Source organism: Sceloporus occidentalis, unplaced genomic scaffold, assembly GCF_023333645.1.
Source record: "Sceloporus occidentalis isolate IW3139 unplaced genomic scaffold, rSceOcc1.0.p SCAF_26, whole genome shotgun sequence".
Taxonomy (NCBI): Eukaryota; Metazoa; Chordata; class Lepidosauria; order Squamata; family Phrynosomatidae; genus Sceloporus; species Sceloporus occidentalis.
In genome coordinates this window covers 14246283-14262657 of record NW_028317006.1, presented here as the reverse complement: position 1 = coordinate 14262657, position 16375 = coordinate 14246283, and the positions used below count along the sequence as shown (strand labels likewise).

Sequence of the window (16375 nt, the reverse complement as noted above, 5' to 3'; positions counted from 1 at the left end):
TTGAATCTTATCCACTTGGCTGGGCTTTCAGGGGCCAGGTCTATTTTGCTTTCTACAGATGCCGAGAAGGCTTTTGACCGGCTTGACTGGACGTTTATGCTCGCAGTGCTTCGGGAGGTGGGTCTTGGTCCTCATATGATGGGTTGGGTATCGGCTTTGTACTCTGGGCCTTCTGCCAGGGTTCGCATTAATGGTGCTCTCTCCCCCTCGTTCCCTATCTCCAACGGCACTAGGCAGGGCTGTCCGCTCTCACCGCTGCTCTTTGTCCTCTCCCTGGAACCCTTTTTGGAGGCGGTGCGTACTAACCCGGATATTTCAGGGGTGATATGTGAAGGTTTACAGCACAAAACGGTGGCTTTTGCGGATGATATGCTATTCGCACTTACGACTCCCCACGTTTCGCTACCCGTGCTCCTCGAGGAATTTCGGCTTTATGGTTGTCTAATTTAAAAATTAATTTCGCAAAATCTGAGATATTAAACATTTCCTTGCCTAGGGCGGAGGTGGACTCCTTGACCTCCTCCTTTCCCTTCCGTTGGTGCGCTCAAGCACTACGTCATCTGGGGATCTGGTTGACTGCAGACTTATCTCTTTTGTATCGGTTTAATTTTCCCCCGCTGCTTGATGAGATTCGAGGGGACCTTCGCACATGGGGGTCCTTGGTTGTCTCTTGGGTTGGTAGGGTTAATGCCCTTAAAATGAACGTTCTTCCCCGCATATTGTTTCTTTTGCAGGCCTTACCTATAGTTCTACCGAAGGCCTTTTTCTCGACGGTGCGCTCGATGTTCCTGTCCTTTATTTGGGCCAAGAAATCCCCTAGATTGGCCAAGGCGCTATTGCAGAGACCTAAGGGGAAGGGTGGTCTGGGGTTGCCTTGCCTCCGTACTTATTATTTTGCTTGTCATCTCTTGCGGTCTTTGGAGTGGACATATCGCCCTTCCCATAAGTTGTGGGTGCCTTTGGAGGCGTGTGCTTGTTTGGTACCGATCCAGGTACTCACCTGGTTGGCTCCGTCGGTGGCTCGGAGGCAGGTGGAGGGTAATCCTTTTGTATTAGCCACCTTGAAGGTGTTACACTCTGTCTCTCGCAAGTGCTGGATGCTGACTTACCCTTTCCCCCGGGTGTGTCTGGAGGTGCTTTCTTGGGGTCGCCATCACATGATTCTCCCACGTTGAGCTCCTTTATGCAGGGTCACACGCTCCGGCCCATATCTAGCCTTTTCCCTGGGGTTGCCTCTACCGCTCTTCAAGTTCTCCAGTACCTGCAGTTGCGAGATTATGTTGCTTCCATTCCACAGAAACATCACCTTATTAGAGACCTTACCCCCTTTGAGGCTTTGCACTCTAGGGATTGCCTTGCCTCCCCATGGTGTTTCTTTGTTGTATCAGCTACTATTGTGCGTCGATGATATCCCTCTACCAGCTTATGTGGGTAAATGGGAAACAGAGCTTGCTGTCTCGCTGACTGCGGCGCAGTGGGGCAAGATTTTTACTTTGACACATGGCTGTTCCCTAAACTCTAGGTCGCAGATGTCCTTCAAATTTTTATCGCGTTGGTACCGCACGCCGGTCAGATTGCATGCTATGTTCCCAGAGAGCTCGAATATATGTTGGCATTGTGGACAGTCGGTGGGGACGGTGCTTCACATCTGGTGGGATTGTCCTCTGATTGTCCCTTTTTGGAAAACTATCCATGGTATCCTTCCTCGTTTCACCGACTCCCCACCTCCTTTCGCCCCTGCTAACTATTTGCTAAATCTTACCTCCCGACCCGTCTCCGTGTACCGGCGCTCGGTGGTTCGACACCTGCTGAATGAAGCTAAAGCTCTGATTCCCCTTCATTGGGGTGCGTCATCTCCGCCCTCTATACGGGAATGGGTGTTGCGGGTTGAACATGTTCGTGAAATGGAGGAGCTGGTGGCCAGGTCTGATAGTCTTAGCGAGCGGCATTGTCGTACCTGGTTCTACTGGTCCCAGTTCCTGGCGGGTCCCTCTTCTCAACTTCTGTTTGGCTGATGCTCTCTTTATTATTTGTTTCCTGTACTCCCCTCCAAGCTGCAGGTGCTGAGTCGTCTATGCACCTTATTAGGGATACCCGGTAACTTCTCCCCGTGTTCAGCGCTTCAAGGAGCTAACCGCTTTAAGTGCATTCCGTTGTTCTACCCACACTGTTCCCTGGGGGCGTCTTCCTTTTACGTTGTCGCTCTCCGGGGTTTTTGATGGCCGTATTTACCGTACCTCTTGGTGCCAGGGTATTTATTATAGAGTTCCTGTTCCGGCGCTCTGGCAATCTGGCCAGACTAGGCTGGGGGGCGCGGGTATTGCTTATTGTTTCTGTCTATCAGTGTTGCTCTCTATTATGTCATCCTTGTGTGCAACGCTGTCATAATTACTGTCATTGTTATATGCACTTTCCTGCTGTGTCAGGATTTTGAGATTTATTACTAATCTTCTCAGTGATGTCCCCCCCTCCTGTTTTGTATAACTTGCTGTAAAATTATAAACTTTGATTTATAAAAAAAAAAAATACAAATATCCACCCTTAATTAACTATAATGATATAACAAATATCAAAATAATGCTGCCACCACCAAGACAATTTAGAAATGGGGTGTCTTGGTACCCCACATGAATCAGACTAAAAACCCACACAGTATATTATAACACAATAATTACGTGATTTAAAATTACCGATAAAATGGTCTAATCAGGTAACGCGAGTCTTTACCAGACAAAGGCAGAACTTAATAAAGGAATATTTATTATGAACAAAAAAATCACAGTGCATACAAAAAAGATGATAAACAGATTATTTACACCAACAGTTAAAAATAAAAAGGAGAAAATTACAGAAAACCTAACTACTCACTTGAATGGTAAAGTAACAGGTTTTTCTGTCCGCAGGGCTCCGGCAAGGTAAGATGGCGACTTACTCAAAATTATATCTTGGCCCCCAGTAAGCACAACAACCGATCTTCTCTCATTAACTTTATACTCTTTCCCAGTTCATCTCGAGTTTCCAAGCCAGCCCAGAGGTGGTATAAGCGGAGGGAAGGTGTACCATAAGTGACCTCCCCCTTGTGTTGTGGAAACATATCAGTCCAAATAATTTATTTTCATTTTATCGTCCCTCCTGTGCTCGCCACAGCCATAATTCATGCATTTATGGATTTCCTGTAAATTGTGAAGTCCATAGATATGTCACACTTGCTACTTATGACTGAACATTCACAATTCCTTCCAAACTGTTTAAGTGGCGCTGTCATGTTTGTACTCTTTTTTGTAGGGTGCGCTGTCCCCGTTCTAGGTATGCACACAAGGAGGTATGATAATGAATCTATGAGTTATTATTGATATGTGTTGGATATGACCTGGATATGAAATGGTTTTCCTGACTGCTAGTTGTCACTTAGCATATCAAAGAATCCAGTATCTATGAGGGGATACAGGCATATGGTCGTCTACATTTGAACCTGGACAAAGCGGCAGCTCGACTGTAGGATTTCACACCTTCTAGAAGGCCCTGGTTGGAGTCAGAGCTTCAAAAGACAACTTTATCTTATAAGACCTTTTGGCACCACATGCCTATACAATCGAATTAACCCCTCTCATACTGAAATTGGCCATACCATCTCTACCAGGTAGCAAGTCCATGTATGCACTACACAAGTTGGTGTGACAGGTAGAGCATCAGACTTTTAATCTGAGGGTCCAGGGTTCAAGTCCCTGTTTGGGCGCTCATGTCATTTTAAGTCAATTTGAAAAATGGCAGAGAATATGGCAGCTACAATATAATATTGATAAATGCAAAATAATTCAATTGGAACATAAAGGCCCTAGGCCACAATACAGTATTGGCACTCTCTTCTGTCAGTCACGACAGAGTTTTAAGCGTCAGAAAATGCAAGCATGGTGCTGGCTTGTAGAGCTAAAGGCATTAGTAGTAGAAAGAGGGAGGCAGTTTTGTTTTACAGATCTCTGGTAAGACCTCACCTAGAGTATAGTGCATAGTTTAGGAGACTCCGTCTCTAGAAGGCTATACTACAGGGGGGTCCAAGTTTTTTCTGCAGTTGGCCACTTCATCAGAATTGTATACGTGCGCGGGCCACACTCATTTTTCACTGTGAGAAAATATGGCCTTTAATAAGATATGCAGATTAAAAAAAAGCAAATGACACAAAACCTTTACTTTTCCTCTCACTGATTTCTGGGCCTAGAAAGTTTTGTGACTACAAATTCAGGATTCTGGATAAGTAAAAATAAAATAGTTCTATTTATTTTAGCGATGCACTAAAATGAAAATCTGGACCAAAACCGAAAATTCAGGGTTCACTTAGCCGAAACTGAAAATGACCCCCCACACACTTTTTTAATAAAAGTAAGTTACACACCAAAATTGTACAAAAAATTATATATTATGATTGTTAACAGCAATCTCAGGCATACCCAGATTCCAGCATGTACTGGTTGGCTGGGCATTGTATTTTTTGTCCAATTTTAGTGTGTAACCACACTTTTATTAAAAGTAACACACTACAATTGGACAAAAAAAATCAACAATATGACTTGGCATGATAGGAGTGTGATTGCTAACAGCAAACACGCTCTTTTTATACCCAGGCAACCAGTAAATGCTGGAACCTAGGCATGATGGGACTGTGATTGCCGTTAGAAATCACACTCCTATCATCCCAAGTCAGCCAGTACATGCTGGTACAGGGTGGCTGTAAGTGCAGACCACATACTGCTGGCAGCATCAATACACAAGGGGGGCAGCTAGCCAGGTTTCAGCATGTACTGGCTGACTTGGCATGATAGGAGTGTGATTGCTAACAGCAAACACACTGTTTTTATACCCAGGCAACCAGTAAATGCTGGAACCTAGGCATGATGGGACTGTGATTGCTGTTAGCAATCACACTCCTATCATCCCAATAGGGGGATTGTTAACAGTAATCACAGTCCCATCATGCCTAGGTTCCAGCACTTACACATCCATGCTATCACACACACACAAATTCATTCATTCACAGATTCATTCCCTCAATCAGACATACTCATTCACACAACCTCCCCCACCCCCTTACCTGCACTACAGCTCTCTCAATGCCGCTCACAGACTTCAGCAGGGGGCGCGGCCTCCCTCGTTCTCCCCACAGAGGAGGCAGGACTGGAGCAGAGAATAGCCCCTCCCACAAGTAAGCAGCAGGGCTCTTGTGATCCTGGCTGCCGATCTCACGCGGGCCGCACCTCGAGGTCCCGCATGTTGGACGCCCCTGCTATACTAGATGGGTTGAATGGTTCTTAAACCTCATATTATAGTTTACTAACTCGAAGTACACTTTAATTACCCCTGGACTTCTACATGAAAGACATTAGCGTTGGAAAAGGAAACCAAGGTATTAGTAATAGGAAGAGAGAGCTAAAGAGAGTTTAAATCAATGGTTTTGGAGTCTAAGGATTCCCAATATGGAGGAAAGAAGAGAAGGATGAGATGTGATGGAAACATTTAAATACATAAAGGGATTTAAAATAGTACAAGAGGGAAGTTTGTTTGAAAGTAACCTCGCAAGAGTTTGTTATTGTATGTGTTTCTAAATTGTTCTACTGACTGTAACAGCACTACGGAATCTGCCGGCGCTTTATAAATACATGTAATGTAATGTTAGCACACAGGGGCAGTATATAAGTGAAACAGCCTCCCAGCAGAAGTGTCAGCTCACACACTTTCACCTACATGCTCACACACACATATACATACATGCACATACACTTTCCCTCCTTCCACCACACCCCCCCTCTCCCTCTTTCCAATACTCACCCCATTCTCTCAGCAGCAGACTTTCTTGGCTGCTTACCTGCTGTCCGAGCAGCCTCACGTTTAATTACGGGGTCATGTAATGTTAGGTAATGTGACACACAGTGTACGAGCAGCAAAAAAAAATCTACCTCTGCCTCCTCAACTGACCCACAGCCCGAATGGAAACTCCACTTTTGGAGTGGCAGGTTTTCAAGGTTTTAGTCGGAAACTGGATCTGGCTACCTCCATGTAATCTTTATCAACAAGTATACAGATATCCCTAAACTTCCTGTTTAACATGTCTCTGTAACCAGAACACAGGATGCACACGTTTTCCTACCTCCAAAATACCCTACTTAATTCTTTAAAGTTTCTGCTCTAATGTGCGTATCCATGAGGCAATGAAGTGGAAGGGTTAATTAAACTGGACCTATCGCTCAGTGGGGATTGCAATATATTTTTACATTAGCTTCTTGCTGTTCAATCAATGTGGCCTAAGTACTTTTGATTATTTCCTTGCCTGGGTAGTGCATGTAGCCTTTAGCCTTTTTAAGTTTGACTACATGCTGACTGAAGAAGAGCATAATAAATAGAAGAAAGTCATATCACTGAAATATCTCCCTGCCATTCTTTGTCAAAACGCATACGGTGTCATGCCATAAGTGTTATGAACGCACTCCAAAACAGTATAGCTATGAACTTGGAGTGGATTATAAAAATTCTAAATTTTAAATAAGATCTGGACACTAGAGACAATCTTTTCTATATTGAATACAAATCATTCAAACTTTCATAATGTGTGTTGGAAAATGTACCTGCATGAAAACATCATCCTAACGGTGAAGTATTGTGGAGGGAGCATCATAATTTAGGGCTGCTTTGCTACCCCAGTGCCTAGGCAGCTTGCCATCTCCGTGTGGAGAACGAATCCCCAATTTTATCAAAGGTATCATACAGGATAATGTCAGGGTGACTGTCCACCGTCTGAAGCTCAATAAAAGTTGGGTGATGCAGCAGGACAGTAATCATCAAAGTAAATCTACTACAGAATTGCTTAAAAAGGGAAATTTGCCTTTTGGTGGGGGGCAAAGTCAGAGCCCAGACCTTAACTCATAAGAGCTGTTCTCACCTGACATCCTAGTAATATTGCTTAGCTACAGTTCTGTATTAAAGAACGGTCTAAAATTCCTCCTGAAGGTTGTGAAGATCTGATCTGCAGCTACCAGAAGAACTTGTTTGAAGTCATTGTTTTGAAGTCAAAAGGTTCGACCAGTTATTTAGAATTCAGCACAGCTAAAGGTTTTTGGTCTCTTTAAACAATTAAAACATTGAGCTATCTATCCATCATGAGGTGCCCACTCTACTAGTTTCTACTCCAAGGAAGACCAAGTTGGACTCATATAAAACCCTGTCAAATGAACATTCATGTTCAAAATTTGAGTTCCATAGCCTTCCTATACTCTGCTGAGTACATCTATGACAGGGGTGTCCAAGTTTTTTCTGCAGTGGGCCACTTCATCAGAATTGTATACGTGCGAGGGCCGCACTCATTTTTCACTGAGAGAAAATATGGCCTTTAATAAAATATGCAGATTAAAATAAAGTAAATGACACAAAACCTTTACTTTTCCTCTCACTGATTTCTGGGCCTACAAATTCAGGATTCTGGATAAGTAAAAATAAAATAGTTCTATTTATTTTAGGGATGCACTAAAATGAAAATTCTGGACCAAAACCGAAAATTCAGGGTTCACTTAGCCGAAACTGAAAGTGACCCCCCCACACACTTTTAATAAAAGTAAGTTATAAAGCAAAATTGTACAAAAAAATTATATATTATGATTGTTAATAGCAATCTCAGGCATACCCAGATTCCAGCATGTACTGGTTGGCTGGGCATTGTATTTTTTGTCCAATTTTAGTGTGTAATCACACTTTTATTAAAAGTAACACAACAATATGACTTGGCATGATAGGAGTGTGATTGCTAACAGCAAACACACTCTTTTTATACCCAGGCAACCAGTGAATGCTGGAACCTAGGCATGATGGGACTGTGATTGCTGTTAGCAGATTGCTGTTAGCTGTTAGCAATCACACTCCTATCATCCCAAGTCAGCCAATACGTGCTGGCACAGGGTGGCTGTAAGTGCAGACCCCATACTGCTGGCAGCATCAATACACAAGGGGGGCAGCTAGCCAGGTTTCAGCATGTACTGGCTGACTTGGCATGATAGGAGTGTGATTGCTAACAGCAATCACAGTCCCATCATGCCTAGGTTCCAGCACTTACACATCCATGCTATCACACACACACAAATTCATTCATTCACAGATTCATTCCCTCATTCAGACATACTCATTCACACAACCTCCCCCACCCCCTTACCTGCTCTACAGCTCTCGATGCCGCTCACAGACTTCAGCAGGGGGCGCGGCCTCCCTCGTTCTCCCCACAGAGGAGGCAGGACTGGAGCAGAGAATAGCACCTCCCACAAATAAGCAGCAGGGCTCTTGTGATCCTGGCTGCCGATCTCACGCGGGCCGCACCTCGAGGTTCCGCGGGCCGCATGTTGGACGCCCCTGATCTATGAGAAACTACTGGGCCCTGCCTGTTTCAGTAAAACTCATATCTGTTAACTCCCCATGTTTTGGCCGGAGACTCCAGCTGAAGCGCTGCTTCTCTGGGTCACCACCGGGAAACTCAGGGTCACAGGAGGTTTCTCATTGTGGTATGCTCCACTCTCCCTCCAACAATGACAGTTGTCCAGTGAGGTCAGCGGGACCACCTGCAATGACAGCGGGGCCTCATATTTACATCCCGCAAAGGGGGGCTCTGGGTAGCCGGAGCTTAAAGGTTCCCAGGTGTGGTAATATGGTCTACCTGCAGCTTCCACGGCCCGGAGCCTCTCTGTGGCAAAAACTAATTTCACCTCCCTTCCTTGGGTCTGCCCCTTGGGGCAGAGTCATATGAGTGCATCAGGCATGTGACCCCTGTCCTACACTTTGACTGTACCTACATTGCAGGCATAGGTCGCACTCCCCAAAAGGCCAGCCCTGGCACCCATATTGCACAGATAGGACTTGTCCAGTACCAGGCATAGGACTTGCCCCCGCACTGAGATTGTATCCACAGAGCTGCTTAGCACCCATAGGACTGGCCGAGCACCCAGTGTGCACACATAGGTCTTGTCCCAGCATCTCCACCCATCTCTCTCTTCATTTATCACCTTCTCATTATCTCTCCTCTTTACCTTGCCCTTTTCCCGATCTCTCACTAACATACTGGTATACAGACATATACTAACATACATAGCTAGACACACACTAACATATATACCCATACTAATATACATATCTAGACACACTAACAGACATGCCCAGACACACACTTGCATATTCAGACATACAGACGCTGACCTGTATACCCAGGCAGGCAGACACACACTAAAATGCCCAGACACAAACTTGCATACCAAGGCAGACAGACACACATACACGCAGATCCTCCAAGAAGCCTCAGTCTGCCTTTTAATGCAGCTTGGCCTGAGAGCTACCCCGCAGGGTAAGCAATGCTTTCTCCTCTGTAGCCTATCTCCCCCAAAGAGCAACTTTCTCATTTCTTTCCTCCCTTCTCAGCTGGCTCTCCCGGTGTGCTGAGCGCCCGCATATCACCAATCTTTGTCATTGCGACTTACAAGGTAGAATCACCAGAGGGCTCCTCTAATCAATGACGGCACCAATGAACTTAATAACTCCCTACAGTATACAGTACATTGGAATGAAACATCTAATCATCCTACCACAAGGAGACTATCCAACAGGTCCTTTACTACTGTAATCCATCACCAATATTCTAGAACTCGCAGATTTTTTAAAATATAGACATTCCAGCTGTGGAAACTATTTGTTTACCATCTTTTACATTTTTATCCAATGTTTCTGTTTTATGGCGTTCAGTCCTGTTTGGGAGAAAAGTATTACACAAAGTTATATTATCATAGCAAAAGGTATTACAATATATTCATTAACGAGGGGTTTTGGTGCGGTCTACAACCAGGTGCAGTTGCGTTACCTTTTAAATGCTTCAGAACCAACATCCAGGGGGATAATTACTTCATCTGAATTATAATAAATAAATAAAAAACACAAAAAATAGTGTTTTCACCAGGCCCTAAAATTACCAGCTTTGTCATCCCAGACCTGAAATATCAGACTACAGGGCAGCCAAGGAAAAGGGAAATGGTTCTGGATTTTAGTCCACCTGATGCCGATGAGTTCCAAACATAGTAACATCTGGAGGCATACAGTTATACTAATATATATATATATATATATAATAACAGCATTTCCCCTAAGCATTATGATGCGCTGTAGTGGATCATTTATGAAGAAATATCCTGCACTGTGGATGCCTCATGTTAAAGAAGAATGCAGCATAGTACTTCTGACACCGCAAGGGTTAGGTTTCTTCAATTTATAAGATTAGTTACCGCGCTGTCAAGGCGCCATACTGCATGCATAAACCGGAGCGTATACACGAGGCCTTTTATTTCAGCAAGATCCTACAGGCTTCAAAATGAAAAATCTTTAATAAAATGTCTAAACGGGCAGACACTTCTACCGCTACAGGAATAAATCAATCAACCAAAAATATGCCCGCCATGCACGTCACTAGCTGCCCATCCCATACCGCGCCTTTTCAGGCCCAACCCAATTATGCTTCTCCCTTGCATTGTCCCGCCAACCAGCCTCTCCTTCTCAGCTATTGGCTCGCGGAGCCGTCCGTCTGTCTGTTGCACATTCCTGATTGCTAATCGCCTAGGCTTGCGATGGGCGTGGCCTGTCTGCTCATATAACCGTGGATGCGCTTCCGTTATTAGGTTCTTTTCGGTTGTTCTCTTGGAACGAGTAGGGCTGTGAGCTGGTTTTGGCAACGTATCTTGCGTGTTCTCTAAACCTTCTGCAATTATGGCACGTGTGAGAGTCTTCTTCGATGTCGCCGCTGATGGGCAATCTCTGGGCCGCGTAATTATGGAGGTAATTGATGGAGTTCTCTTCCTGAATGGGTTTGGCGACGTTTCAGGGTAACCTCAAACATTGTGTGCTACAAAGACAGGCTAGAAGTGTGGCCTTCTAATGGCGGGCTGGCTAGCATCACATGGCTTTCAGTGTAGCTCTTTCCTAGTATCATCTCTAACATTTGTATGCTTTGTTGTATTTGTCTGTTAATGGCTAATTATGTGATATACATGTCCTCCAGGTAGCTGAATGTAAACTGGTCTCCACCCTTATCTAATAAAATAGATGAGTAATTTGCATTAACGATTCGGTAGAATCATTAACTGATTCACCTCTAAATTGCGTTTATTTTATACTCCATCAAATTGATGTATCATAAGCCCTAAGAGCAGCCTCCTCTCCTCCCTCTCCACTAGCAAGTCGTGTGTTCTCCCCTGTGTAATGCTGCTATGGGGCTTCATAAATACAATGTAACACTTCAGTGGGAATATCTACTTCCTGAATATTAATGATCTGGCATAAGGGGGTGGATAGTCCTCTGCAGGGTTAGTAAAATGGTTACCAGGCTGTATGGCGGTCTGTGACTTGCATAGATTGCCCGCCTCCTGTTCCTGTCAAGTTTGCTGTGGGGTGGAGGACTCCATTTTATGAAGAATCAAGGAATGTGCAGATTTCTCCTCCCTCAAAATGTCTGCGCTTGGCGGTGCCCGTACACTGCTGGCCAGTGCTTGATGCGTGGTTTGCATTGGTTCCTTGTCGTTAGCTTTCCTGTCCTATACTTAAAGGGTTAAGCTATCTCCAGGGTGCATAGAATGAAGCCGTCTGCATGCAGTGCCCACTGCACGGGGGGGGGGCACTGCTGTCAGTGCCGCAAAGAGCAGCACATGGCTTGAATCGCTATGGCCCCCTCTAGTGCCTGGTTAGTTGCAGTGCAATAAGGCAACATAACGCAGTCAGTCTATGCCGTGGGGGTTCCTGTCCCTTCCATGGCTGGTTTCTAAGTCCTATTCTGAGAGGGTTCTGGAATCCGTCACCTGTTAACTTTAAACGTAGGCATTTTCTATATCGAGCCACGAAATTGCTGATCCATGGTGTTCTGACACTTGCTTGGGTAGTAACGCAGTTCTGGTGTTCTCCATTAGAGGGCACTGTTGCGCCTAATTGTGACACTTCAACTTGACCTCTAGGGTGCAGTACTCGATTAAATCCGGGTACTTCTTTGCAGATCTAAAACTGGGTGCCAAAATCTTGAGTTGCCTAATGTTAGAGTATGGTAAGCAAACCTACTGGCACGTTGGGGTATTCCTGACGCATCTGTCTTGCCCCAAATTAAATGTGTCCCTTTCTGTGATGTCTGCTCTTTAAGAAAATGGGTGTTTAGACATAGTGTTGCCGTTGAAGTACTCGGGGTGACAGTTGTGTTTTTGTATAGCTGAATGGTCAATTGGGTTTTGCTTCAGTGGTGTGCTTGGAGTAACCCCCCAAACGCAGAGGCATATTGTTCTAGAGCTCCAAATCCTCCTCCGGGATGTGCCTCTCTGACTTACAAAATTGCATCCGAGTCAGATGCAGTAACACCCTCACAGCAACCTAAAATTCAACTTAAGTGATTGGCCCTCAAATTCAGTTCTACAGGTACAAACATTTGTATTCCCTGATCTGAAGACTGGTGTTCTAGCTGTAGCGTAGCTTGCCTTCCTGACATCTTTACAAACCTATCAACCAAAGATGGTGGTTCTCCCCCTTGCCATCCTCAAGCAGAGGTTGGGATTGACGGTCAGATTTAACTGACCTTATACAAAACACAAATATGCCCTATGGGTGGAATGCTTCACACTAATGGGCTTTTTTTTTGTTTTTAAACATATCAGGGTGGTATGTTATGTACATATAGATTCTAAAATAAACATATATGCACGTGCCCTCCTACACACTGCAGGAGCAAAGCACCACAGTGTGAAGATAGGATTGAATAATATTCAAGAGGGTGATTGGATGCAGTGTAACCATGGTAAAATCTAACCAATCACTGGCTCTGCTCATAGACAGCCCAAATTCTTAATATGACTGCAGACACCAGCATTACTGTGGACTAGCAGGTGACTTTAACAGGCTGGGTTCTAAGTCAATCTGTATGGAGGGGGATCTAGTGCTTTAGTGAGACCCTGTCCCGCGAGTAGCTCTTCATACTCTGGCGCACAACGAGGATCCTGGATGCTGCTGATGCTGAGACCCTGCAGGGCTTCTTTGTGAGCTTCTGCTTTGGAGAGACTGCTGATCTGTGATCATGTTCTCTGCATCTTGGATCTGTCTTAATGACATCTGTTGGCATCCGCTTGAGTGCTCAGTGTGTTATGAATGAGATGGCTGTAAGTGCTGGCGTGACTGCAATTCCCTCTTTAATCCTGAAGTCTGCTGTAATGTGCGGGGGGGCTTCAGACTTGCCCTGTTTTGTATGACAAGGTTTAAAAGCTGCTGCCCCATGACTTGTCAGCCATTATCTATAAATTTTCTAAATTTTAAACATGCCTTTAGTTACAGAATTGCTCATATAACTCCATGTACTATGATATGCATTTCATGACATTGCACATGTTGGTACAAAACTGGGCCCTGTCTTGTGCACTTATTGAGGCAACCACCTTTTAAACCTCTGACAATCTTAATTTTATTCAGCTTGTCTCCCTTAATTTTTATTAAAGTAGTGATGTTTATGTAATTATATAAATAGATATATATAATGGGATAAATACTGACCCTTTCTAAATCTGGCACGTATATTCTTGCCAGGCTGTTTTTGTCATGTTAAATACCATGGATTACCACAGCTGTCATACAAACTTTAATCACTTGGTGCCAATGCTATACCCTTTAAACCACATAATGTGACAGCAATCCTTAAAGATCTCCTCAGACTAGCCTCATATAAATGCCTTTTAATAGTGTCTGTATATCCTCCATAAAGCAGCCACACGCATATCTCTTGAATCTACTCATAAATGGGCAAGTGCCAGTGAGTGATGCTACTGGGGTATGAACGCTAATCTTAAAACTTATCCTGCACATGTGCGTGTCTTTAATGTTTAAACTGCTGTAGACTTTGGCTTTAGTGTTGAGTTTACTCCTGACCTCCAGTGTAAAGCGTGTGATGCATACCGGCATCAACACACAGGTAAGCAGAACGCCTGACACCGCCAGCACTACTTCACCAGCCGTCCTTTACCTCTGCATATTTACTGAGCATCGAAGCGCATTACGTTTCTATATTTGCTTAATTGTTTTTTCTTTCCACAGCTGAGGCCGGATGTTGTCCCCAAAACTGCCGGTGAGTCTTTAAAATGTTCCTTGGGTAGCATCAGCTCATATCTACAGATGACAGATGGCTTTTTGGGTTTCATCAGTGAATACCTACCTCATACTGTAGTTTGCAGTCTTTGGCTATTTGTCTTCTACTGGCCGAAAAATGATTTGGTTTCATCCTGTCTGTAGCTGTATCCCATGGTCAAACTGCTTGGGTGCTAGGATGCTCTCTTGTTGGGATATCGGTCTCTGCAACTTATGTACAAATGACTTTCCTCCTAACACTTTTTTTTTTTTTTTTTTTTCTTCTCAGAGAACTTCCGTGCTCTTTGTACTGGAGAGAAAGGCTTTGGCTACAAAGGGTCCACCTTCCACAGAATTATTCCTGGCTTCATGTGCCAGGTATGGCATGGTCTGCCTTTACTTTTTGAAACTGCCTCTAATTTTAATGGCTTCTTGGCAGGGCTCGTGTTTCTAGAAGCAGTTTAAAATACACTAACTAGTATTTGAATCGGTTAAGTTTAACAAAGAATTGCTTAAGTTTGTTTATATAAAAAAAAAAAAAAAAACCCCTATGCTGTTAAGCTCGCCACTCTCACACTTAATGGAATTATCAAATATGTGCAGAATGTAGCTATAACTAAATTTAAGACTGTAAAGTCTGACATTTATTGCCTTAAAAAAGTGCTTCTGATTAGTCGCCCCCTCTCAACTGAATTAGTAAATTTAAACTTGCAATGGCCTCAATATGAAGGCAGTCTCCTGTCCCCAACTAGCACATGTCTGTAGTGCCATAATGGAGCCTTCAGTATGGAGCACTTGCATAAAATCAATATTGAAATCTTGTATGCGCTTAGTGTCTGAAGACTTGTAGGTTTTGGTTTTTTTTTTGTTAGGGAGGAGACTTTACCAACCACAATGGAACTGGTGGCAAATCCATCTATGGAAACAAGTTTGCTGATGAGAACTTCAACCTGAAGCACACCGGCCCAGGAATCCTGTCCATGGCCAATGCAGGCCCTAATACAAACGGTTCTCAATTCTTTATCTGCACTGAAAAGACCAGCTGGTAAGTAGCTTCTTGCAGAGAAGGATCTACTGGTGGGTATAGACATGACTGGATATGGCCAGCTGGGGTCTTTAAGCAGATATATCAGTTGAAGATTTTTCGTGGCTACCCCTCGAAATGGGGCTTGAATATTGTAAGAAGGAGCAAAAAGCTGCTTCTGACTATTGCTAAGTGAATTGCTAAGCGACCTAAATTCTGCTACCTGATCTGGCTGTAACCACAACACTCTGCTCTTTTCCTCAGGCTGGATGGTAAACATGTTGTGTTCGGCAGTGTTGTTGAAGGCATTGAGGTCGTGAAAGCAATGGAAAAATACGGCTCTCAAAGTGGGAAAACCAGCAAAAAGATCACCGTTGAAAACTCTGGCCAGCTTTAAAGGCGTTCTCTAGGCCCTCTTGTTTTTTTTGCATTTTTCCCTTGTTTTGGGGTATCTTCCTCTGGTCTTAACACAACAAGCATTCCCTTCCTGTTAGATGGCAGAATCACCCAGTTCAGTGCTAAAAATGCAATTTGAACTGCTGCATTTCTGCGGTGCTTATCCCTCTGCTCTTCTGTCCTTCAGATTTTCTTTACCAATCCCATTCCCTTAAAGTTCTATGTGGACCGCAGAGCTGCATCTGAGATAAAATGAAATCACCTCAAACTGTCTCCTGTACTTTGTTTCATACCAACTTGTGTTACTGTATATAATACAATTATATTTCTACAAAGATCACAGGTAAAAGCCACTAAAACTTGTGTACTTCACAACTGTTTACATCAAAATCATTAATTTTTCTTTATTTTTTTTTGTGGTCATCCATACCCATAATGGGTTAGACATAAGAATGGGTGGTCTTATGGCAGCCAATGAAATGATTCAGCTGACTGGATATATAATATACCATTATCAAGATTCAATCTCATGACGTTTACAATGCTTGTCGGAACAGAACTACACTTACAATGGTCTTTGTACCATGATCAGTTTGTTGGGAGTGCATTATCCCAAAACATATCAGTGGTATAATATTACAAGTTATGGATATTAGATTAATAGGGACAGAACGTTGATCCAGGGATTTATTCTGATTGCCATATTTGGAGTCGGGAAGGAATTTTCCCCCTGGTATGGGGCAATTGGCATCTGCTTCATAAGGGTTTTTTGCCTTCCTCTGGATCAACACAGTAGGGACACAATATGTA

The 16375-nt window shown here is 43.8% G+C and overlaps 1 protein-coding gene across 1 annotated transcript; it reads left to right on the top strand.

Annotated features, from left to right (window-relative positions):
* The first annotated feature begins 10770 nt into the window (after nt 1-10770).
* Nucleotides 10771-15789, top strand: LOC149300224 (peptidyl-prolyl cis-trans isomerase-like). The gene is made up of 5 exons (XM_089485591.1): nt 10771-10839; nt 14116-14146; nt 14435-14523; nt 15018-15190; nt 15434-15789. Exons 1-5 carry the CDS (start codon nt 10771-10773, stop codon nt 15564-15566), a joined length of 495 nt encoding a protein of 164 aa, XP_089341717.1. The 3' UTR covers nt 15567-15789.
* Nucleotides 15790-16375: the final 586 nt, after the last annotated feature.